Source organism: Lactuca sativa, chromosome 6 (genome assembly GCF_002870075.4).
Source record: "Lactuca sativa cultivar Salinas chromosome 6, Lsat_Salinas_v11, whole genome shotgun sequence".
NCBI classification, from domain to species: domain Eukaryota; kingdom Viridiplantae; phylum Streptophyta; class Magnoliopsida; order Asterales; family Asteraceae; genus Lactuca; species Lactuca sativa.
Window position 1 is genome coordinate 172,606,970 of NC_056628.2, and position 26,884 is coordinate 172,633,853.

General features: G+C 37.8%; 1 protein-coding gene across 1 annotated transcript; it reads left to right on the forward strand.

Annotated features, from left to right (window-relative positions):
• The first annotated feature begins 21,955 nt into the window (after nt 1-21,955).
• LOC111901963 (uncharacterized) lies at nt 21,956-26,506 on the forward strand. The gene has a single exon (XM_052765111.1). The coding sequence runs from the start codon at nt 21,956-21,958 to the stop codon at nt 26,504-26,506; it is 4,551 nt and encodes a 1,516-aa protein (XP_052621071.1).
• Nucleotides 26,507-26,884: the final 378 nt, after the last annotated feature.

A 26,884-nucleotide genomic window follows, 5' to 3' on the forward strand; every position in this document is an offset into this window, starting at 1 on the left:
AGAAGATAAACTTTGGATGAGTTGTTGCCAGAGAACAAACCCATAGTCGACATTAATGCCGTTGTAAACACCATACAAGATGGACAGGAACAGTCGACTGGAACCATCTAAACCAGAGCTTCTTTCAGAGAGACCTTTGAATAGCACAGTGAACATCCCGTTCCACTGTGGCGGCAAGCATGACTTCTTGAACTTGGCAACGGAAGTAAGCACCTCCGTGTATCCCATATTGTAGAACATATTGAACAGGTGCCCCATGGGAATTGTCTCTGGATTAACCCTCGTTGGATCAGCTTCAAACCCTAACAGAGAGCAAAAGTGTTGCTTGGAGATAGACGCTTTATGATGAGAAACGTCAAAGAAGATCCTATCGACCACTTTGTCGTAATGAGCAGTCGCATAGATCTGCGACAGGAATTCCATGGGCACTGATTCCACCCGTGATAGTGCAGGAGCAATTGGCGAATACTTCAAGCACTCGATGATAGCAAACATGTAGGAATCATAGACATGAGGGGTTAGATCGATAACGAGGCATTGTTGAGGGCGAATGGGAAGAATGTGGGAAGTGGCGTGCACAGAGGATGAATCTGCCATTGTTGAAGAGAGTGAAGAAGATGATGAACAGTTAGGGTTCAGGGAATTCTTGCGCTTTGGGATTCTTGATTGCAGTAAAGAGGTAAATGGTAGATGATGTCGCCTTTTATACTGGGGTTTAAGTAGAGAGAAAAATCTTCCCAAATCTTCTATCGAAATACGAAGGGTTTTCCTGAATTTGACTGATGCGTGACAGTTAAGGTAAGCGATGATCACGCATGAGAGAGAGTGTCAGATTCCTTAGAACACGCCTCCCATCATGCGCCGGTTGGATAGAAATCGTTTCAGATTCACACGCGCCCTTTCAGTGCTTTTAGAGAAGAACCGTTTCAAATTCACACACGCGTCTGCGACGGCATTTGGAGATTGGACGTTTCAAATTTGCACGCGTTCCCTTTTTACCACCGTTTGAAATCAAATCAATTAGACTCCCGCTTAAGTCAGCAACCCTTCATCTTATCTTTGTAACGACATCTTTTGAATAATACGCCCACGTGGATTAAAATCGACCACAACAATTAATCAACCACCAATCCAATGAAAAAGCCTGTAATTATTAGAACCAGAATTTTGGAAAATCAAAGATTTTCGTGCTAAGAGTGTAAAAGAAAAGAAACAAAACAATCCTTTTTAGGAAAAAGTGTGATGTCAATAAAGACATGAAACAAATGATCCCGGGCACGAATCTCATCCTTCAAAGTCAAGAAAGACCTTAAAGTGTTAATGTGGTTTCCCGTTGAATAACGATCAATCACCTATTAAGAAGTGTTGAAAGGCATCTTTTAATTAAGCTTTTTAGGGTGGCTTAGCTTTGATTCAACAGTCCTAATCTTGAAATAAGATAGAAAGTGAACAAAGTACTTGTGAGACCGGTGTAGTCTGTTGAACAAGTAGGTTAGAAATAATTTTTTAAAGTGGCTGGGAAATATAAAATCTCAAAAAAAATAAAAACTGGATCCCAAGGGAAGAAATGTTATGGTTATTAACAATTTCATAGGAATCACACAAAAGAAAATTTTGAGACTTCATAAAGATACGTCCGTCAATTCATTAGTGAACACTAGAGCAAAGTAATTGTCCACCGTCAATTCAGATTGGGTATTGAATTTTGGGTTTCACTCAGCTCGTAGTGGCACGAAACTAAGATCATAAACGCAGTTTTTGAGTAACCATAAACCTCAGTGGTAATTTCTGAGAGTCTCAAGGGTTACGTTTGTGAAACGAATTTAATGGAGAAATGCAATAGAGATGGTGTAAGAAATCAAAGTACCTCTGCTGTGAAAAATAGGACCAAGCAGAAAACTCTTATCTCATGTGAGAAGAGAGTTAGGTAGCTCACGATTAGAATAAATGTGATAGCCTAATTGGGAAGACAAGGTTTGTATATACCAAGTCATTAAGGCTATTATTCAAAATCTGATGAGGCTTTGGGCACATACAGCAGCATGCTTCTAGGGACACTTAACTAATGCAACCATTTCCCCACACAAATAAAGTAAAAAAAAATAAAGAACAAAATATTTTTGGAGTTTTTGATAATAAAAAAATACTTTTTGAGTTTTTGATATTAAAAAAAAATATAAAAAAATAATAATAAAAAAATAAGACTGAAGAAGAAAAAAAATAAAAAAAACTTTGGAACCGAACCCAAGCGTTCGGTTGATTTCGGTTTTGAAAAATTTTAAAAAGCGGAACCCGAGCGTTCAGTTGGTTTCGGTTTTGAAAAATTTTGGAAAACCGAACCCGAGCGTTCGGTTGATTTCGGTTTTGAAAAATTTTGGAAAACCGAACCCGAGCATTCGGTTGGTTTCGGTTTTGAAAAATTTTGAAAAACCGAACCCGAGCGTTCGGTTGGTTTCGGTTTTGAAAAATTTTGGAAAACCAATGAACTAAGACTTTCAAAAAGGAAATACTTTAGACAATAAAATAAATAATTTTAAACCAATTATACATGAAATTTACAACCAAGAAAACTACCTTTAATTGATGAGCGAAAGGCAGATGATCCAACCGAACTCGAACGTTTGGTCTATTTCGCTTCTTATGTTTGTGATTGAGAGGTAGTTTGTGGTACTGACTCTGATTCCATCATTCCTAGCCCTTGTAGAATTTTGTTGAACGACGCTTCAGGAAGGGCTTTGGTGAAGACATCAGCCAGTTGATCAGTGGTTCTAACAAAGTGAATTTCAACGTTTCCATCTTCCACGTGATCTTTAATGAAGTGATACCTCAGTGCTATGTGCTTAGTCTTGGAGTGTTGCACTGGGTTATGACAAATCGTAATTGCACTTTCAAAATCACAATATAGTGGGATGCAGCTGCAATGTATTCTGCTTCAGCTGTAGACAAAGATACACACGTTTGTTTCTTTGATTGCCAGCTAACCAACTTCCCGTCAAGGAATTGGCAACCGCCTGTGGTGCTTTTCCTGTCTAATCCACAACCTCCAAGGTCTGCATCTGAGTAGTCCTGAACGAAGAAGCCCGAGTTGGATAGATACCATAGACCTAAAGAGGTAGTTCGCTTGAGATATCGTAGAATGTTCTTCACTGCAAGCATGTGGGGTTCGCGTGGGTTCGCCTGAAATCTAGCACAGTAACAAACAGAGAACATTTTTTCAGGCCTGCTAGCAGTAAGATACATCAGAGAACCGATCATCTGGCGATAAAGCGTAATATCAACTGCCGGTTTATCCAAGGATGGAGTGAGCTTGGTGCCGAACGCCATTGGAACTTTGACCTTTGAATCTCCCATCATGACAAATTTTTCTAGAAGAGTCTTTGTGTAAGCTTCCTGATTGATAAAGATCCCTTTCGGGTCCCTGTCTAATATTTAAACCAAGGAAAAAGTTAATTGGACCCATTGAGCTCATTTCAAATTTAGTCTCCATCAGCTTTCTGAAATCAGCCGTTAAGCTGGGATTCATAGAGCCAAAGATGATATCATTGACGTAAATTTGAACAATCATAAGGTGGTTACCTTCCTTCTTACGAAAGAAGGTTGGGTCAACCAAACCTTGTTTGAATTTGGACATCTTTAAAAACTTTGTCAGCGTTTCATACCAGGCCCTCGGAGCTTGTTTCAGTCCATACACGGCTTTGTCCAAAATATAACAATGATTAGGATACCTTTCGTTTACGAATCCAGGAGGTTGCTCCACGTACACTGTTTCTTCAAGTTCTCCATTGAGAAATGCACACTTGACGTCCATTTGGAAGACTTCAAAGTTTTTGTGTGCAACATAGGCAAGAAAGATTCTAATGGATTCCAGCCTAGCTACAGGAGCGAAAGTCTCTTCATAGTCAATTCCTTCCTCCTGACAGTATCCTTTCACAACCAGACGAGCTTTGTTTCGTATCACGTTCCTTTCTTTGTCCATTTTGTTCCGAAAGACCCATTTGAGACCAACAACTGAGGCATCTGGAGGAGTTGGAATTAGTCGCCAAACTTTGTTCCTTTCGAATTCATTCAGTTCGTCTTGCATAGCTTGAACCCAATCGGAGTGATCAAGAGCAGTGTTAACTGTCTTTGGTTCAACTTTTGAGACGAAGGAGTTAAACATACAAAATTCTACTTTTGAGAACAAGGAAGTTTGTTTTGCTTTGAGTTGTGATCGGGTCAGAACCTTTTCAGATACATCACCAACAACTTGAGAGACAGGATGATCTCTGGTCCATTTGGTGAGAGGAGGGTAGTTTGGATCAAAGGATGGATCTAATTCAGCGTTTATCATCTCTTCTAGTTCGGATGGACTTTCATCGTCATAAAGCCTATCGGCATGCTCCCCCTCGACAGATAAGCTTTCAGGAATGTCTTGAGAGTCTTGTGCTACAGAGGTTTCTGTTGGTGCTGAGCTTTCGGGTGTTGATGCACCTTCAGGTGATGAGGCACTTTCGGTTGGTGTGGTACTTTCGGTTGATAAAGTGCGTTCGGGAGCAGCTTGAGAACTGTTCTCCCCCTCAACATGTGAGCTCGGTTGTGATGATGATGGTGATCCTCTCCCTCGACTGAAGCATTGTGTTGTGGAGGGTCGTCAGAACTTGATCCTCCTTCATTCATTCTCTTTGCAGCATCATCGATAAGTTGCTTCAGATGATCTACCTTGTTGTCAGTTGCGTTGGCTTCTGAGAGAGTTACCTTCTCTGGTTCATCAAATAACTCGACGAACTTCTCAAAGAGGTTTGTGATAGAGGCGGTGACTTGGCCAGTTTGAGGAAAAATTTCTCCAGCTGTGTCTTCGTTGGCTTTTAGCTTTTTGACATAGCGATCATCAAAAGTCATGTAATAAGTTTCTTCTATTTTTCTCGAGCGCTTGTTTAATACCTTGTACGCTTTAGAAGTTAGAGTATAGCCTAGAAATATCCCCTCGTCGGCTTTGACATCAAACTTGTTACGGTGTTCTTTGGAATTGAAAATGAAACACCGTGAACCGAACACATGGAAAAACTTGACGTTTGGCTTCCTGTTGTTGAGGATCTCATAAGGAGTGAGAGTGAAGCGCTTGTTGAGATATGACCTGTTCTGTGTAAAACAAGCAGCAGAAATAGCATCAGCCCAAAAATATAAAGGTAAGGAAGCGAAACTTAGCATAGTTCGGGCCGCTTCACACAAAGATCGGTTTCGTCTTTCGAAAATTCCGTTTTGTTGAGGAGTGTAGGGAGCCGAGAAGTTATGACTGGTTCCCTTTTCGGCCAAGAATTCTTCAAATTCTTTATTTTTGAACTCCAGTCCATTATCGCTCCTGATGTTGCGAACGACTTTCTTCAGCTGTATTTCAATCTGCTTGATGAACACCTTTAGCTTATGAGTCGCTTCAGATTTAAGCTTCAGAAAGAACACCCATGTAAAACGCGAAAAGTCATCAACAATAACAAGAATGTACTTGCTACCACCGATACTTTCGATAGATGATGGACCACACAAATCAATATGAAGTAATTCTAGTGGTTCAACAACTTTAGTGTTTATTATAGATGGATGACTTTGACGACTCTGCTTCCCCATTTCACATGCAGCACACAAATGTTCTCTATCGTACTTGAGCAAAGGAAGACCTCGAACATGACCTCCAGTGACAAGTTTGTTGATATCTTTAAAGTTGAGATGAGAGAGCCTTCGGTGCCACAACCAGCTTTCGTCAGATTGTGCTTTTGATAACATGCAGATAGCTGGGTTCCCTTTGATAGGTTTGAGGTTCAGGGGAAACATTTCACCTTTACGCTCCGATTTAAGGATAACTCTTTTTGTCTTTTTCTCAATTATCTCAGAACCCTCATCGTCGAATGAAACTTTGAGACCGGTACCTCCAACTAGCTGAGACACACTGATGAGGTTATGTTGTAGTCCTTCCACGTATGCAACCTTTCTAATCGTGAAATCACCGTTTGTAATCATTCCATAGCCTTTTATGGTGCCGAAGGAGTTGTTCCCGAATTTGACATTTCCACCATTTGAAAGAGATCTGTATTCCCTTAGCTCTTCCTTCCTTCCTGTCATGTGACGCGAGCAGCCACTGTCAATGTACCATTCTTCATCAAACTGCTCGTCACTGATAACCTGCAAAAATCAAGCAGATTTAGGAACCCAAAGTTTCTTGGGTCCTCGTGAGCCTTTCACAGGAACAGGAATAGTAAGAGAGATGTCAACAAGATATGTTCTTTTTATTAGTGTTGTTTCATCTTTCCTTTTGATGGTGAATACTTTAATTTTATTGGGATTCGTTGCTTTTGGTTCGGACTCTGGTTTAACTGATGAAACCTTCGATTTTCCTTTCGGTTCAGTTGATGATTGAGGTTTTTGTGAGTGAATAGAATGGAATTTAAAATGAGGTGGAGAGGAATTAGAAGCATTTGAAGAATTAGAGGACTTAGATTGAGATGACTTCTTGGCTGGAGATTCTAGGTGACCCTTTTGCTTTTGATCATTAGTGGGACCGGCCCTAGAATTTTGATCTCTTTTGTTCTCAGAACCGAACCTCTGCTTTCGGTTGAAGTCATTCTCTGAATCGAACCTTTGCTTTCGGTTGAAGTCATTCTCAGAACCGAACCTTTGCTTTCGGTTGAATTCATTCCCTGAACCGAACCTTTGCTTTCGGTTGAAGTCATTCTCTGAACCGAACCTTTGCTTTCGGTTGAAGTCATTCTCTGAACCGAACTTTTGCTTTCGGTTGAAGTCATTCTCTGAACCGAACCTTTGCTTTCGGTTGAAGTAATTCTCTGAACCGAACCTTTTCTTTCGGTTGTTATTGCTCTCTTGTGATTCTACAGGACTTTTTTCTGACTTTAAGTTCCTGTCTTGATGTGAAAAATAGGCATTCTGAGATTGCCAAAACTGTTTTCTCTCAGAGAGATTCTTCTTGTATCTCTGATTCCTTTGTTGTTTTTGATTTCTCATCTCCTTCAGTTGATGATGAATATTGGCTTTTGATTTCTGTTTTCCTTTAGCTGGTTCACTCTGAACTGATGATGTTTCGCTTGGAGGAGTGACTTCTTTTGCATGAATTCCTTTTTCTTGAGGAACATCTTTCGTACCACTAGTACTTGGCACATCGAAGCTGTCAGGCTTATTTAAAGGTTCTGGCACATATCTGTCTTTGCTTTTCCATGAAGTTCTTTCAGACAGACCTACCGTTTCATCAGCATTGTCAATTGGAGCTGACCAAAAGAATTCGTCGCATCCATCAGCATTGTCTTCGTTTACAATGGCTGTGAGTTCAGCAGTCTGATGTTCGGTTACGCCTATGACCTTATACAGCTGATTTGGAGTGGTCCTAACTTTTTGACATACTACTTCCTTTTCTGCAAGGATCAGGGACTTTTGTTGGGACAAACGAGCAAACTCCACTGAATTTTTTGAGATGAGATTCTTGTGATTTTCGGGTTCGCTCTTAACAAATTCTGAACAATCAACTGTGTCCTCTACAGAAATTTCACTCATATTATCGTCCTCATTAAGCTCAGATGCATTTTCAACATCAATTTTATTTTCTGAGCTCAAGTTGGCATTCAATTAGTCAAATTTTTGTATGGTTTCGGTTCTCAGTTTCAGTTTATCATTTTCATCCAAAAGGTTTTTAAGCATGTCCTTATGGTCCTTGGACTTAATAAAAGATTCGATTTTGTCCAGTCCATACATATACGTCAGATTAACTTCTTCAGATGAAATAACACTTTCACAATTATATGCTTCAACATCAATTTCATCCTCCTTAAACTCAAGGAAGGGTAAAATCATGCGATGAATCTTTTGTCCTATTTCACAATCCAAATGAAGCTGAGTGATATTAGTGTAAAGACATTTAGCAATCAAACAAAAAACATTTCGCTGTTTTAAAAGCTTTAAATTGTCTCTTTGCAAATAAATGTTTTCATCTTTTATTTTGATTAACTCCGACTCCTTCAGTTTGATCCACATCCTCCGTTCCTCATTCTTCGAAGACACCCTGCTTATTTGGTCAGTCAGGTTAGAATTGGTGACTCGAGTTTGAGTTAAACTACTGTCTAGATGAGAGATTCTTGAATTAACACTTTTTAATTCTTTTTCGTATGAGCATTGTGGGACTTTGAATGAAACAAAAACGGATTGTACCTTCTTGATCAGTTCATCAAGCTCCTTGAACTGTACGCTGAGCGGTTTTGCAATGAAGCACAAGTCCTCTCGCTCCTTTGCGTCTTCAATCCCACCATCCGTGTTGTATACCCTCATCTGAGAAACGTCGGACACCATCAAGCATTTTCCACCACTACTCTCTTCTTTTGCCACATAAGCCTTTCCATGAGAAGGCTTCCTTACTTCATCATCTTTAGAGTCGGTTGACCAGACCTCCATGCCACCGAACTCATCATCCGCTACCGAACCCTGCACAATTAAAGCATTCATAGAAGGGTTAGCAGTAGATTTCTTCTTCCTGATTTCATCCAGCTTTCGCTGCAACAAAGCTTCTTCATCCTTTTCGTCATCCTTTTTTGTCATTTTCTTGAGGACGCAATCTTTTGCATAGTGGTTCTTTCCTCCACAGTAATAGCAGCTCACTCCTGAGTCTCCTTCAGCTTTCAGTTCCTTCTTTGATTCTTCAGCCTTTGGTTCATCTTTGACATTTTCAGAACTATAACTTCCCTGCCAATTTCTATTCTTATTTGTGGGAAATCTTTTCTTGATGAACCTCTTGGGGTTTGACACCATCATAACATAGTCTTCAGAAGTGAGGTCGTAGTCCTCCAAGTTGAGATCTTCTTCTTCCGTCGCCGCTTTGCTTTTGGACAAAAGAGCCAACGAACCCAAGCTTGAGACCACACTCTTCTCCTGTAACACGATCTCTTCTTGAGATTTCAGGATGCCTACCAGTTTCGCCAAAGAGTAGGATTTAAATTGCTCATGCGCTTTAACAGTGGACACCACAGCTCTCCACTCAGATCTGAGGCCATTCAAAAACGTAACCTTCTGCTCAATAAGCTTCCTTTCAATGTCATGTTTAATCATCTTGCTAAGAAGATGATTGAAGCGATCGGACGTTTGAATCATGGTCTCTTCGGCCCCCTGCTTGAATTCACCAAACTCAGATAAGAGTAAGGTTTGAATGGAGTGTTCAAGATCTTCGTCCGTAGAATACAATTCTCGTAGCCTGTCCCATATTTCTTTTGCAGTCGTGCATGAACTCACCAGCCTAAAAGTATCGGATTGAAGAGCCAATCTGATTAATCTCAACGCTTTGATATTGCACTGAAATTTATCTTTTTCGTCTTGAGCAATATCTTTAACGTCTTTCAAAAGATCATTATACTCCTTCTGAGTTTTAATAATCCTTGAAGTTGCTGAATGAGCGAAAGGTCCAGAAACGATTGCTTCCCAGATGAGGTATCCATTGTCCTCAGATCCTATAACATAGTCTTCAAAGTGATGTGCCCAGACTTCATAATCATGGGTGTATAGGATGGGAATCTTCGTTGTTGATCCAATGTTGTTCGAAATATTAATGGGATTGGATTGCGACTCGTCCATGCTTGATCAAATAACATGTTAAAAGATCAGACTTGTAATATAATAGATTAGGGCAAAACAATAAATATCGAGTTACGTCAATTATGGGATGATGGCTCAATAAATATCAGTAAATGCGGAATAACCCTAATCGAAACCTTTTTCACAGAATAGAAGTGTATGATTTACACAGCCTCCTGCTCTGATACCAATTGATGAGTTAAAAATTAACTTGAAGATCGATTAGATCTTTAAAACAGGTAAAATAATAAACGAGTAAACAGCAAGAACACAATAATGGATCAAAGAGTGTCGAATGATTAATCAATAATCCTCAGCAGAGCTCGATAAAGAACTTCTACTGTTGAGGATTTAGGGTTTACAAGAACGATGAAGTAATAATCTGTGATCTATCGTAATTGCTATTGTCTTCTTGATCGTTAACCTAATATGCATGCAAGCAAATTAATTTATACTAAACCCTATTAGCTCACAGTTGGACAGGCCCAAACCGGAGTAACAAAACTTGGACTATTAACCAAGCCCAATGGACGCAATACATCAAAAAGCTACGCTACCCAACAGAAAACGTTTGAATACTCTAGCAAATCTCTATGATTTCTATTAGTATAACGAGTAGCCTTCTACCAAGACTCATGTGTTTTGTAAGTAGTCTTCTACCAAGACTCGTGTGTTTTGTAAGTAGTCTTCTACCAAGACTAATGTGTTTTGTAAGTAGTCTTCTACCAAGACTCGTGTGTTTTGCTATAACAAAGATGGTTTTCCTTCTTTTTGACTATTACTAACAGTACTTAGTCTAACTTATCGTTTATGTGAATGTATCACAAAATAAGGTAATAGGAAAAATATAACCATGTAAGTGTTATCCTTTTGTATTAGGATTAACACGACATCGTGAATAGCGACATGTATAACCTTTGAACATCCGTAGATTGTTCAATTTTCCTCTGTAGCTACAGTAGGTTTAAGGAAGGGTTAGTCCCGTAAAGGTACTCCTAGTATAAGTATTAACCATAGGCATCCGTAGATGGTCATTTACCTCTGTAGCGAACAGTAGGCCAAAGGAATGGTTAGCCCCGTAAAGGTACCCCTAATATAGGTAATAACCATAGGCATCCGTAGATGTTCATCTACCACTATTGCTAACAGGTGGGTTCCAGAATGGTTAGTCCCGTCTAGATATCCCGTTGAACTGGGATAGGCAGGACAATTTACACATAATGTACTAATAAATCATCCCAGTGAATCTAGGTACAAGTATCCATGTAAGTGTATACAGGTAAATGTATCTATGTAAAGGTACTCATGTAAGCGTCTCTATGTAAACGTATTCATGTATCATGTAAGCATATGTAAGCGTACTCATGTATCATGTAAGCATATGTAAATGTACTCATGTAAGCGTATCTATGTAAACGTACTCATGTAAGCGTGTCTATGTAAACGTACTCATGTATCATGTAATGTAATGGTATAGACTCATGAATGAACTGAGTCTTGTGTGATTCCTTGTAATAGGAATAATGTTTTGTATCTCCTAACTATCCCTATAATAGTTAACTGGAAGGTAACTGATTGTCCAAACATGTTTATACACCATTGCTATACAAGAGTGAGGGAAACTGAATGAAGGATGAAAAGTATAACATCAATACATATATAAGAACATAAGTGTATAGATATAGTTTTGTTCAAGAAGGTAAAAAAATGGTTTTGTAAGACATCTACGAGTTTTGAACCATAATTAACAATGACTTGATGTCACTTTAATAAACATTTCAAACGTAATACTTTTGCTACCAAGGTATTTTTAAGATAGAAAACCATTTCATGCATCACATTTTGAAGTATGTGAAAATTGCTGGATGAAAACACAGTTATAAATACATATGATTGATCTAATTAACATGTTATTTTCTACTTGTATTCCCCCCATTAAAGCATTTAAAATCATTTAAAACATTGATTAAGGGGTATGAAATCACCTGTTGTGATTGGTTCTAACGGGTATGCACGTAGGGATGAGGAGTTCCACAAATGAAGTCCCGAGACACAATAAGTCCTAAATGATATATAAGGATACATATTGACATGAATATAGTGTTTATAACATCTATATGAAAGGAAACACTTTCCGGGACTAGGAAACACCTTGACCAAGAGTTGGAATCACATGTGATTCAACATAGGAAGGTATAAAGGCACTCACACGAGTTTACTACCATGAGTTCACGGCCCAAGGGAGTTTACGACCGTAAACTCATGGCTACTCATGTGGGAATGCAAGTTTGAAGGCTAGGGAATAATTTAGGGACATTAGCTTTAACCTAGGATGAAAAAGACCACCATCTTTGTAGTTTTTGAGGAGTTCACGGCCCTTATGAGTTTACTGCCATAAACTCATGGCCATTTATGTTTATGAGGGTCCTAAAGGTCATAAGTAAGCATTCTAAATTCAAGCCTAAGCCTTAGGAGTGTTTGTGGCATCAAAACACCCCTAACTTGAGTTTACGGCCCATGGACCATTTGGTCATGTGTTTGCGGCCGTGAACACTTATGGGTGTTGGTATTTTGATTGTTTTGGGTCCTAGACACATCAAGGTAAAGTGCTATGACAGTCTGTTGGCTTAATGAAGGCATTTTGGCAACCTAAAATGGAGTTCACGGCCCTGGAACTTCTTGGGTCATGAACACCTTACTCTTCGTGTTCTAAGGTTGTTTTCTAGCCTTAAACATATTAGGGTACAAGTCCAAACTAGTTTCATTGCTTAAGGAAGGGACTAGGCACCATTTGACCCTTATAAAAGAGTTTACTCCCCAAGGTGTTCTTGGGCGGTAAACTCTCAAATCTTGCTGTCTTGATATGATTTTGATGTTTTTAAGCACAATCTAAGTTATATAATACAACTAGATAGAAGTACTCACGTTCTGGGACGAATGTCCGAAGATCCGTGAGAGAGAATTCGGCTTTTCTCTAGTTGGAAATGTAACTAATGAATAAATATGGTTCAGAATCCTATATATAGTCCTGGGATTTTTGGCAGAAAATATTTTATTCACGAAATGAACTCTAATATCATAGAGTTTTGGAATAACAGAGGTGCACAAAACCCTAGTGCATCCACTCTCCTGATATCTCCTTAAGTGTAAATCTTGAAATACTCAAACTTATACCCAAAACTCTAGAAATTCACTGTGACTGTTCTAACTTCTATTGACTTGATATGGTTTGTTCAGAATGGAAATTTTAGGTTGTCACAGAAGGAGTTGTGTTTTGAGATATCCTGCTATTTGTTTTGTAATACGCTTACTGTGTATTATATTGAGCTGCTGAGTTGAGGGACGAGAGGGTCCATCTGATTTGTGGGACCGAAGGGTCCCACTGAGACACATTAACCGAAGGGTCTTATTGAGTTATAGTCTCGAATGGCTAATGTGCTGTGTGTGGTATTATGGGGAACTCACTAAGTTTTATGCTTACCGTGTTATATGTTATGTGTTTCAGGTAGTTCTGAGGATCGCGGCAAAGCACCGACATGATTGTACACACTGGCGGGAGATTGTTTTTATGATTCTAGGATTCTGTTTTATTTGTTGACATTTGAGACATATGTGGTTTCGATAATTATGAAACGAGTTTTATTATGTTTGAAAATGAAAATTTGGTTTGACAATTTACGTCGTTACACCCACCATACTCCATTAAGTGTCGCAATCCCTTCTACCTAGTACGCCCATCATACTTCCTTGTATGCCCTTCGTACAAGGCTTAGCCTTTTAACCACCAACTTCCGAAAGCCGTAACTTCTACGCTATAAGTCCGGTTTCGACAATACTTATATCCACTGACAGGTAACAATAAGCTCTACACTTTTACCAACTCATCATTGCCTTAAAACTCCCCGAAATAAAATCCAATATTCAAAAGGCGGGGTTAGTGTTTCAGAAGAAATGGTTGAAATGGGAATTTGACTCAAACTTTCTCCTATTAAGAATCCTGTAAAGCATACATATCTACTAGTAGCTTGTTATACCATTTCAAAGGATGAGAAAACAAACTTTTTTGTAAATGAATGCATCGTGTGAAAGTTCCATCAAGCTATTCTGCAAACATTAAGAAGTTAGTGTCAATGAAATAAGTAATACTATCTGGTATGAAGTCCCATGATTGTCATATTTTAATGGCACATTTGATTCCCATTGCAATTCATGGAATACTACCAGACTGCATTCCACACAGTCACAAAGCTATCCTTGTTTTTCAACACGATCCATTCTAAAGTTATTGATCCCAATGTGTTAGATTCATAGGAAAGTGATATTATCTTAACGTTATTTTAATTCGACATGTATTTCCCACCTTTATTTTTTGATTTCATGGTTCATCTAACATCACATATTGTTAGAGAGATAAAGTATTGCGAGCAGGTATTCTTGAGATACATGTATCAATTTGAGAGATATATGGGCCTCTAAAGGGTATGTAAGGAACAAACATCGACCAAAAGGAAGTATTGTTGAAGGATACACAACATATGAGGTAATTAAATATTGTACTGACTATCTACAAGGTGTCAAGAGTATTGGCATTCCGAAATCTCGACATGAGAGTAGACTTGTAGGGAATGGGATAAACAATCTACCCGTGTATTTTATGTTGAAGACCCAAAGGAGTTGGGAAAACACATCATCATGCATAGAAAACGACATATATTTGATGTTGATGATCTTGTGGACGAGGAAGAGTACGATTAGTTTGACGAGCTACCCCCATTTTCAATCGACATTCCCTCTTTAAATGATGATGTTGATGACACCACTTACTTACATTCAGATCACAACGAAGGACTATGGATATCCTAACCCATTGATAAGCATTGACGGTTTGGCTAGGTTTATGAAAGGCGGAAGTAGGGTAATTTCAAGGCTAAATGATAAAATAGGAAAGTTATTTTGAGTCTTTTATATGAATAATGATTATAATCCAGTTGTTTACTTATATGTTTAGACTATGATAATTATTCCTAATTTATAGGATATCGTTTAAGGTTGTTTAGCATGTCTCTATAAATATGGTGCACCATTGATTCTTATTTTTATGCAATTAATAAAGCTAGTGAAAGATTATTTTGGAGATTACATGTTCTCGAATTAAGGCCTAATGGTTCTAACCTTAGGGACCGAATCTCGTACCTATCACCCATATAGTTTCGAAAGTAAAGCACGTTATTCAATATGAAACGTGAAAGTGATTGTAAATATTCACTAATCAAATATAAACTACTGGTATTTTATAATCGATACTTTATCTGGTTATGATTTGTTTTTATTTTTGCATAAAAAGCTAATCTGTATTATTTTAGTATGCTTTCATAATTAAAAACATAGCCACATGAAAAAATACAAAATTATTTAATGAATATATAATGCAAATTAGAAAATAAAAGAGTCGTCTAGAGTTGGTAATTGGTTGGATGAAAAAGTAAATAAATACTCCTTTTAAAAAAGGAAATGCCTATCATTTGTACCGGTGCAAATTTGTGCCAGAAATATGTAAAGATTTTGGTTGACTTATTTTTAGGTAAAATTTTGGATATCCCGCCATGAAAATTCAATAACCCTCCATGAAAATTTGATATCCCGCCAACATATTTGAGGTCCAATCGATTAGAACCCACACCACTACGTACTTCTTTACCCCTCTTCGTCTCTACTGCAACAACCGAGGATTTTGAGGGATTTTTCGCCTCAAAGCCTTCTCTTGTGCCTCAACCGACGACTCCACTTCATCGTGTCGACCACCACATCCATGCGTTAGACCTTTCTTTTCTCCTAGATTAACCCTATCTCGTTCCTCATATCACTAGCTAGCTCGCCAAATCATTGCTAGTGTAGCAGTACTGGATCGTCTAGACGACTCCACATTTCTATTGGTGTTGTACTTTGTAAGTTTACTAATTGGTATTTGTTTTTGTTATAACCACTGATTGTTATAGCTTCGAGTGTTTTGATTATCGATGACAAAAATCTTGTATTACTAAAGTTGTTTGGTTCTTATTCACATCCTTGTCTTTGTTGATTTCTAAGTCGAGAATCCATAGACTTTACTTGTTATCGGAATACTTGCAAATTTTGATTTGGGCCAGTGAAGTAATTGATATAATCCTGATACCTTTTCTTCCAAAAGAAAAGGGGGTTTCTTGTTAATCTTCTAATATCTTTAATACATGAACATGTTTTCTTCTTATTCTTTTTCAAAGCGATTTCTGTTTTATTTGACAATTAGTTCCGTGTTCACATCTCACACTTATGTTGGATGACTAATATTTGATGTTATTTGATTTTAATTGTATTCCAGGAATACATCAATGTTGTTAAGAGGATAACACAAAATCTGTAGATCAAATGGAACAAAGAAACTCGACCCTATCCTAATCAACTGCAAATAAAGGCAAATGAAAACATATTCCAGATTATTTAAATGAGTTGGTGGTTTGACATTAAGATTTAAAATATGTTATTGTTTATTTTTGAATCTAAGAGGCTTTATCTTTTAATTAGAACTAATGTATTATATATTTTTATTTTTAAATCTAATACCTAAACCAAGCCACTTAAGCATTATGATACCATGTTGAACTACTTTTGTAATCTGTTCAGGTATGTAATTGTGCCTTTTGCAGATCATCTAGATCAACAACCAATACAACAACCAGAGCCACAACCACAACAAAGGGAAAAAACAGCCACATGTCTAATGGATATAAGTCTATAATAGAGCTACAAGAAGTTGAGTTCAACAATATTGGTCAGGATTGTGGCGATAAACAAAATAAGTTTGCCAACGACTGCGGTGTTCTTACGAGTAGGTTAATTTCTATCGAATATCCGACTTGGAAGAAAGTACCAGGGAATGAAAAAGATAACTTATTGATCATAAAAGTTTGTTATCTCAAACACATTATATGTGCTTTCATTTAATTAGTATATGTTACTAATAATTACTCTTTTTTTCAAAACAAAAACAGAAGTGTTGGAATATTTGTGATGATAAACGCAAAACAAATATGCTTAAGACTTACAACGAGAACTGGAGATCATTCCAGAAGAGGGTTGAAAAGAATTTCTTAGCAAATGAGCATAAGCGAAATCCACTTGAAACCTACTTATATATGGAGAAGATTGCATTGCAAAAGTTTAATGAGATGATATCATCAAAGGAATTCCAGGTTTAATTGTAGGACTATAATGTCTATTGGTAATATTAATTATTATGTTGCCATTTTATAATTGTGGTTGTTACTTTTATTGGCAGATAATAAGTGAGAAAGCAAAGATGAGTTCGAAGTTTAATACAAATCCAGCCCGATTAGGTCCGCATGGCTATCAGGGCAACAAACCTAAGTGGGAACAATAGATAGCATCCGGTGAGCTGCTGCCACTGTTGCATGAGATAAAAAGTGAGTGTTCATTAGCTTATGTATGCATTGTTGTTCAAAAGAATAGTTGTGGATCAACATCGACATTGGATGCTTTAGATGTGATAAAGGTAATCATTTATTATAGCATCCTTTTTTCACCATTTCATATTATAACATTATACTTTGAAATGTCATTTTCCATAAAATTTTAATAGAAATTAAATCAAGGTGTTCAGTTTTTATGATGAAAATGGACTTTAATTTTAATTTATAGATGACATGTCTGAAATAAATTAAGTAACATTTTAGTGAATATGTTTGTGCGTTAAGACATACAGAGGAAACAATAAAAGACTTCTCAAAACTAGAAATGAAAATTGCTATACGTATGTATATAACATGACAAAATGCCCCCTATTTATGCTACACTTTAGCCTTATTAACTCTTTTAACATTAGATTTATTTTAATGCCACATTTTACTACATTTGTGAAAAAATAACCTAAGGTTTGGCTTAATGTTTCACTTACTCTGTTTATCAACATGAATAGTCTGTGTCTCTAAAACATTTACATGCATGATTCTTGTAAGACACAAATACATGAATGGTACCTGTGTTGAAGCAATTACAGAAATGGTCCCTATAAGATTTTTTTTTACAAAAATGGTCCATATAAGATTTTTTTACTGAATTGGTCCCTGTGTTATACAAATGCACACTATTGGCCTCTATGTTTTAGAAAATTTACAAAATAGCACCGGACTTTCGTAGTTAGCAAATTTGTTTTAAAATTGCAAATTTGTATGTTTATTGGATGTTTGAGTTTCTAATGACCAAACAATATGGATTCGCAAATAGAGTAAGTACTTTTTTTTTTCATTTTGTCTGTATCAAGAAACTATCTGTTATGTTATTCACTTTTTCATGAATTTTAACTTAATATTTCATATAGTTTGGTACCATTTGGAATGAACAGGCTCCCTTAGAAGAAAAGGTGTTGGTTATGACTGTTGCTAATTGGGCCGGATAATTTCTTAATAATTTTATGAATGATGTTTAAACGTGCATATAAGGTTAGTTGTTAATCTTTATAGCATCCTAATTTTAGTTTAATTATTGTTTGTTAAATTTAACCATTTTGAAATATTAGACAAAATTGATTCTTTGTTATGTTTGTTTTTCAGTAAGAATGGAGGATAACAACTACTCTTGATTATGGGACAATCCTACTTCGGTGGGATAACAACTTTTTTTTTGAATTTTTTGTAAGTTTTATGTAGTAAGACACGACCAAGTCAAGGTGTTTTTGTGACATGCAAACACGTTTATATCAGTTTATATCAATGACTTTATATCAGTTTATATCAATGACTAATGGTTGGTTATCTAACATGTCTACATTAGCATAACTTCTTTATCAAAGCATACCTTTTTGTATTGAATATGTGTTATGGATGTAAGTTTCAGTTGTGTTGGTGGTTATTTGTAACAAAATTTAATTTTGGATGTACAATTTGTTGGTTATTTAATAAGAAAACTATTATAAAAAACCAGCTTTTTTTTACAAGAATCAACCTTTAAATGACCCGATTATTAGAATGGAACCGGTGTAAATGTGATCCGGTTTTGAGTATTTGAACTGGGTCTTATCTCCTTATATGACCCGGTTTTATGTTGCATAACTGTGTCCAAATCTCCTTGTGTAGCCTGGTTTTGTGGACTCTGATATCGTTATATGTCCTGGTTGTTAAAACAAAACGTGTCCTTTTACTATTGATAGAACCCGGTTTTGAAACCGGGTTTTATTCCATTTTTCACATAAGACACGCCGACAATAGGATCCGGTTGAAAACCGGGTTATTTAACTGATATAACCGGGTCCTACAAGCTTCTTTGTATATATGTATCCTTCCTAATAAATAAAGAATGTTTTTGCCACATGTTACACTCTCATTGATTTGACCAAATGTCGTTTTGTGGTTATTTTCAATTAATTTTTTTCCACAATGCATTTTGTAGTTTTTTTCATTTTATTAATTTCCACATAATATTTAAATGTATATAATAAATATAGTAATAAATGTCTATCAATTTCATTAATTGACTTCCTTTTAATTTCAAATTTTCTAAATTAAAGTTTCATTAGTTTCTTTTGTTTATTTATCTAAATTATTTGTTTAATTTAAAAAAACAAACAATTTAATTTTAATAATTCTATTTTTTTCTTATAAATTCAAACTTTACAAATGTTTAGAATTTCATTTTTTTATCTTTAAAATGAACCCATGTAATAAATGAGTCTTACACCTAGTTGTATGTTATATAGAGGAACTCATCATGCGGAGTGCTTTGAGGAGAAACATTTTTGTTGTTTTATTGTTTATTCCTTAATGGAGTATATCTCAAGCAATTAAATAAAAATAAGAAATATATCCAACTCATGTTATCTTCTTAAATTTTTGTTTTGTTCTATTTTTTCCTAAAAGGACAAATAATTTAAATATATTTTTTGTCTGGGATTGAACCCAGAACCCCCTAATTAGTTGTTAGATTAGAAACTTTTATGTTAGTCAAGTGGGTTAGCCCAAATTTCTCCCAAAATTAATTAACAATTTAAAAGAAACTTGTTTATGCTTGGTAATTCAATATATGCTTTTATTTAATATACCGATTATTCATTAAATGTATTAATTATTTAAAAGATGAAATGAATGTGGTGAATATCGTTTGGAAACTACAAAAGTTTATCCAGAATATTATTTTACTCAAGAATACGTCTACAGAGTCATGATGGACGTCGACGATTTGAGGAAGGTATTGGTGGTACCACCATGGTTTCCACTCCTCTCTCTTTTCTCTCCTCTCAATTTATACTATGTGCTTCTATATTTATACCATATTATATGGGATGATAATGATAGATTTCCATGTATTGATGGTTGTAATGATTTGAAGTGTTGAGTGTTATGTGGATTGAAGATCCACAACCCATGTGACATATGGGTTGGGAAGGATAAACTCCGTCTGCCCTAAGGTTGTATGGTATGGTATCCATATACGTAATGCCTATGTGGCAGGCATGGCCTCCCATGAGTACGACCCACTCTTGGTATGTTGAGGCGTAGAGTGATGGAATGTTGTGGAGAGAATGGATTATCATACCATTAAAAAAGTAGATGTGTTTTGGGGTTATGGAGCGTGTATGATTTTATGTTAAATGGTAGGGAAATAATGGTGACGTTGTGATGAGTTGAACTTTTAAATTGTTAGATAATAGGTACATCTTATAGCCTAATAGAATCGCGTAATAGAAACCTAGATGATTGCGAATATTTTTTGCATTAAAAGTGTTCCCAACATCTTTTTTTTTCTCCGATATAAGATGACTTTTATTCTCAAGAATTAAAAGAATTCTTGTTAAAATTTATATAGAAAGATACAAGTTTTCAACATCCTTTGTAAAAGAATTAAAACCAATACATATTTTATAGAATATAGGAATCTTATTACGAATGGAATAATGTTTACCAACACAACCATTTTATAATTTTTATAAAGAAAATTTGCATACATACCTTTAGAATAGAAAGTTATAAAGTGTAGGGACCAGAAGAGGCAAATCTCAAATATATGGGGCCAACACACCAATTTAGTAAAGAGTAGAGACCAGAAGTGGCAAATCTTGAAAATATGGTGGCAGATTTCTGAAACAACAATATTATAACAATATTATATTGTTCCTCGATGTTATGGGAATTAATTGTATGTATAATGACATCGCCTTTTTATAACCACCCAAAAAGGATTAATATTCAAATAAATTTTTTTCGAAAGAGAATATTCAAATATTTGTAATTCAAAAATATTGAACTTTTTATTTAATTCGAAATACGCATTACATTTTTAAAATTCAAGATGATTTTCGTTCATATTCTAACGTTTTTCGAAAAAAAGATTATTATGTGAGATATATTGGGTTTAGGTCATTTTTCGTCATTTAATTTTTGGTTTTTGTGATCATCTGGTCAGTTAACTCTTTTTAAGTTTTAAAAGGTTATCACATTTTTAGCTTTGTGTTCATTTAGTTACCTAATTTTTGGTTTGATCACGTTTAGTCACCTAACTTTTAAAATTATGCCCATTTAGTCACTAAAATTTTATATTTTTTTTAAAAGTTTAGTGACTACATAAGCACAATTTTAAAAGTTAGATGACTAAACGAGCGCAAGTCTAAAAGTTAAGTGACCAAACCAAATGTTAAGTGACTAAATGAGCACAAAGTCAAAAGTTTGAGGACATTTAAAACTTAAAAATTGTTAAGTGACCAAATGAACACAAAACCGAAAGTTAAGTGACCAAACAAAACTTAAACCCTATTTTTTACTATGTTTAACAAGGTTAAACCTCTTATATATTTGCGTAAAATCACTTTTACATAAGATGAAAATTGCAAAATATTTAAAAAAAAACATTTAATGGTATATTCTAAAAACATATGCGATATTTCCTTGTGAGATGCGCTTTTAAAGTCAAACTAAAGTTGTAATCTATCATATCATTTCAAGATATTATACTCTTTCATGATTTACATAACAGTGTTATATAAGTGTATTTATTTATTTATATGTTGACGAATATTGCAAGCGATATCTTAGAATTTGTTCATGTAACTATAAGTTACGTCATATTAACATATACTTTAGGTAGTTAAATGTTTTAACTTTTAACCACTAAATTAGGCACGAATTTTGTTAGCATTTCTTTAATATAATATTTGTTTATTTAGTTCTCATTTTAATATATCTCTTATATGTTAAAGGGTATAAATGTATTTTGGGTAAAAGATTTCCCTATATAGAGGGAACATGAATGCATGGAAACATTTGTCGTGAAAATGAAATCAAGGAAAGGGAAGTGGCCACCAAGGGCCTCTCTAATCATGTCTCTTGTTGTAGTCATTGTTTCTCTAAGTTTCCCATTACCAACCACTTCACAACCTCTCATATATCCCATCCAAGGCAAGTCACCACCATCACGGTCACCAAAGTCTTCACCACCATCATCCATTCACGACAATGATGTCCCATTTCTACCTCTTTCACCTCCATTAATACTACCCATTTTTCCTATGGTCCCGCCCTTCATACTACCTATTTTGCCATCTTCACCTCCTAAGACACAGAAACCCAAACCTCCCCCTAAGAAAAAGGAATCAAAACCTCCTTCCAAACCTCCTCCTAAGAAAAAGGAATCAAAAACCCCTCCCAAACCTCCTCCTAAGAAAAAGGAATCAAAACCTCCTCCCAAACCTACTCCTAAGAAAAAAGAACCAAAACCTCCACCAAAGAAAAAGCAACCAAAACCTCCTTCCAAACCTCCTTCTAAACCTCCTCCAAAGAAAAAGGAACTAAAACCTCCTCCTAAGAAAAAGGAACAAAAACCTCCTTCCAAACCCCCTCCTAAGAAAAAGGAACCAAAACCTCCTCCTAAGAAAAAGGAACCAAAACCTCCTCCTAAACCTCCTCTTAAGAAAAAAGAACCAAAACCTCCTCCTAAACCTCCTCCAAAGAAAAAGGAACCAAAACCTCCTCCTAAGAAAAAGGAACCAAAGCCTCCTCCCAAACCTCCTCCGAAGAAAAAGGAACCAAAACCTCCTCCTAAGCAAAAGGAACCAAAACCTCCTCCTAAGAAAAAGGAACCAAAGCCTCCTCTTAAACCTCCTCCTAAGAAAAAGGAACCAAAGCCTCCTCCTAAGAAAAAAGAACCAAAACCTCCTCCTAAGAAAAAGGAACCAAAACCTCCTCCTAAGAAAAAGGAACCAAAGCTTCCGCCTAAACCTCCTCCTAAGAAAAAAGAACCAGAACCTCCTCTTAAGAAAAAGGAACCTAAACCTCCTCCTAAGAAAGATAAGGAACCTAAACCTCCTCCCAAGAAAGATAAGGAACTTAAACCTCCTCTTAAGAAAGATAAGAAACCCAAACCTCCTCCTAAGAAAGATAAGGAACCTAAACCTCCTCCCAAGAAAGAGAAGGAACCTAAACCTCCTCCCAAGAAAGATAAGGAACCCAAACCTCCTCCTAAGAAAGATAAGGAACCTAAACCTCCTAAGAAGGAGAAAGAACCCAAGCCTCCGAAGGAAAAGGTTCCTAAGCCTCCCAAAAAGGAGAAGGAACCCAAGCCTCCTAAGTCACCTTCACCTCCTAAGTCAGCCCTACCCATTCCAATACCCGACCCAATACCTAAACCACCGGCTCTTCCAATCCCTGATCCAATACCAGATCTACCTAAACCACCAGCTCTTCCAATACCAGATCTACCTAAACCACCGATTCTTCCAATACCTGATCCACCTAAACCACCAGATCTACCAACACCAGATCCACCTAAACCACCAGATCTTCCAAAACCCGATCTGCCTAAACTTCCAATACCTGATCTACCAAAACCACCAGGTCTTCCAATACCTGATCCACCTAAACCACCAGATGTTCCAACACCAGATCCACCTAAACCACCAGATCTTCCAATACCCGATCTACCTAAACTTCCAATACCTGATCTACCAAAACCACCAGGTCTTCCAATACCTGATCCACCTAAACCACCAGATCTTCCAATACCCGATCCACCTAAACCTCCAGATCTTCCAATACCCGATCTACCTAAACTTCCAATACCTGAACTACCAAAACCACCATCTCCTCCAACACCTGATTCACCTAAACCGCCAGATCTTCCAACACCTGATGCACCTAAACCGCCAGATCTTCCAACACCGGATCCACCTAAACCGCCAGATATTCCAACACCTGATCCACCTAAACCACCAGATCTTCCAATACCAGATCTACCTAAACTTCCAATACCTGATCTACCAAAACCACCAGGTCTTCCAATACCTAATCCACCTAAACCACCAGATGTTCCAACACCAGATCCACCTAAACCACCAGATCTTCCAATACCCGATCTACCTAAACTTCCAATACCTGATCTACCAAAACCACCATCTCCTCCAACACCTGATCCACCTAAACCGCCAGATCTTCCAACACCTGATGCACCTAAACCGCCAGATCTTCCAACACCGGATCCACCTAAACCGCCAAATCTTCCAACACCTGATCCACCTAAACCACCAGATCTTCCAATACCTGATCTACCTAAACTTCCAATACCTGATCTACCAAAACCACCAGGTCTTCCAATACCTGATCCACCTAAACCACCAGATGTTCCAACACCAGATCCACCAAAACCACCAGATCTTCCAATACCCGATCTACCTAAACTTCCAATACCTGATCTACCTAAACCACCATCTCCTCCAACACCTGATCCACCTAAACCGCCAGATCTTCCAACACCTGATGCACCTAAACCGCCAGATCTTCCAACACCGGATCCACCTAAACCACCAGATCTTCCAACACCTGATCCACCTAAACCACCAGATCTTCCTATACCTGATCTACCTAAACTTCCAATACCTGATCCACCTAAACCACCAGATGTTCCAACACCAGATCCACCTAAACTACCAGATCTTCCAATACCCGATCTACCTAAACTTCCAATACCCGATCTACCAAAACCACCATCTCCTCCAACACCTGATCAACCTAAGCCGCCAGATCTTCCAACACCTGATGCACCTAAACCGCCAGATCTTCCAACACCGGATCCACCTAATCCACCAGATCTTCCAACACCTGATCCACCTAACCCACCAGATCTTCCAATACCTGATCTACCTAAACTTCCAATACCTGATCTACCAAAACCACCAGGTCTTCCAATACCTGATCCACCTAAACCACCAGATGTTCCAACACCAGATCCACCTAAACCACCAGATCTTCCAATACCGGATCTACCTAAACTTCCAATACCAGATCTACCAAAACCACCTGGTCTTCCAATACCTGATCTGCCTAAACCACCAGATCTTCCAACACCCGATCCACCTAAACCACCAGATCTTCCAATACCCGATCTACCTAAACTTCCAATACCTGATCTACCAAAAACACCATCTCCTCCAACACCTGATTTACCTAAACCGCCAGATCTTCCAACACCTGATACACCTAAACCGCCCGATCTTCCAACACCGGATCCATCTAAACCGCCAGATCTTCCAGCACCCGATCCACCTAAACTACCAGATCTTCCAATACCCGATCTACCTAAACTTCCAATACCTGATCTACCTCAACCACCAGGTCTTCCAATACCTGATCCACCTAAACCACCAGATGTTCCAACACCAGATCCACCTAAACCACCAGATCTTCCTATACCTGATCTACCTAAACTTCCAATACCAGATCTACCAAAACCACCAGGCCTTCCAATACCTGATCTACCTAAACCACCAGATCTCCCGACACCCGATCCACCTAAACCACCAGATCTTCCGATACCCGATCTACCTAAACTTCCAATACCCGATCTACCAAAACCACCGGATATTCCAGCACCGGATGCACCCAAACCACCGGATGCTCCAGCACCCGATGCACCCATACCACCGGATGCTCCAGCACCCGATGCACCCAAACCACCCGATGCACGCAGCGCACCAGATGCTCCACCACCGGATGCACCCACCCCACCAGATGCTCCACCACCGGATGCCCCCAGCCCACCGGATGCTCCACCACCCGATGCACCCAGCCCACCGGATGCACCAGCACCGGATGCACCCAGCCCGCCGGATGCACCAGCACCGGATGCACCTAGCCCACCGGATGCAACACCACCCGATGCACCCAGCCCACCGGATGCTTCACCACCGAATGCACCTAGCCCACCGGATGCTCCACCACCGGATGCACCCAACCCACCCGATGCTCCACCACCCGATGCTCCAACACCCGATACACCCAGCCCACCCAATGCTCCAACACCCGATGCACCTAGCCCACCAAATGCTCCAACACCTGATTCACCTAAACCACCAGATCTTCCAATACCTGATTTACCTAAACTTCCAATACCTGATCTACCTAAACTTCCAATACCAGATCCGTCACCCGATACACCTAAACCACCAGATCTTCCGGCACTTGATCCACCTAAACCACCTGATCTCCCAATACATGATCTACCTAAACTTCCAATACCTGATCTACCTAAACCACCCACTCTTCCAATACCTGATCTACCTAAACCACCAGATCTTCCAATACCAGATCTACCTAATCCAATACCTAAACCACCACCATCCATTCATGGGAAGCAAACAAGAACGCTACCAAAGACTTCTTCTATACCACTACCACCTTCCTTTATTCATGATGGTGTTATTCCAATACTACCTCCTATACCTCCATTAATAGCACCTATTTTGCCACCTCTGCCTCCATTACTACCACCCATGCTTCCGTTACTACCACCTTTGCCTCCATTACTACCACCCCTTAAATCACCTTCACCTCCATCACTACCGCCTCTTCCATTACCTGAATTAGTAGTTGACCCATGATCATAATCCATTCATGGAAACTCACAACCATCGCCTCCAAAGTCTCTTCTACCACACCATATCTCCATGTATAATACCCATCACTACCTCCTAAGTCAACACCTCCACCACTATGTGGTGGCAAGGATACACTAGGTGGTGAGAGTCTTTGTAATTATGTCAAGATTATTGTCTTCACCTAAGGACTAAGAGGTTCTAAGTGTATAAACAAGCAATTCCTCTTGTTTTTATTAATACAACCAAACTCAGTTCCCATATAAGCACAAACACATGGATATATAAGTACACATATTATGAAACTATCTTTTATAAATTTAAATCTGAAGCACACACCTTTAAGATTATAGGTAACTAAGATAATACTCGTAACCGAGCATG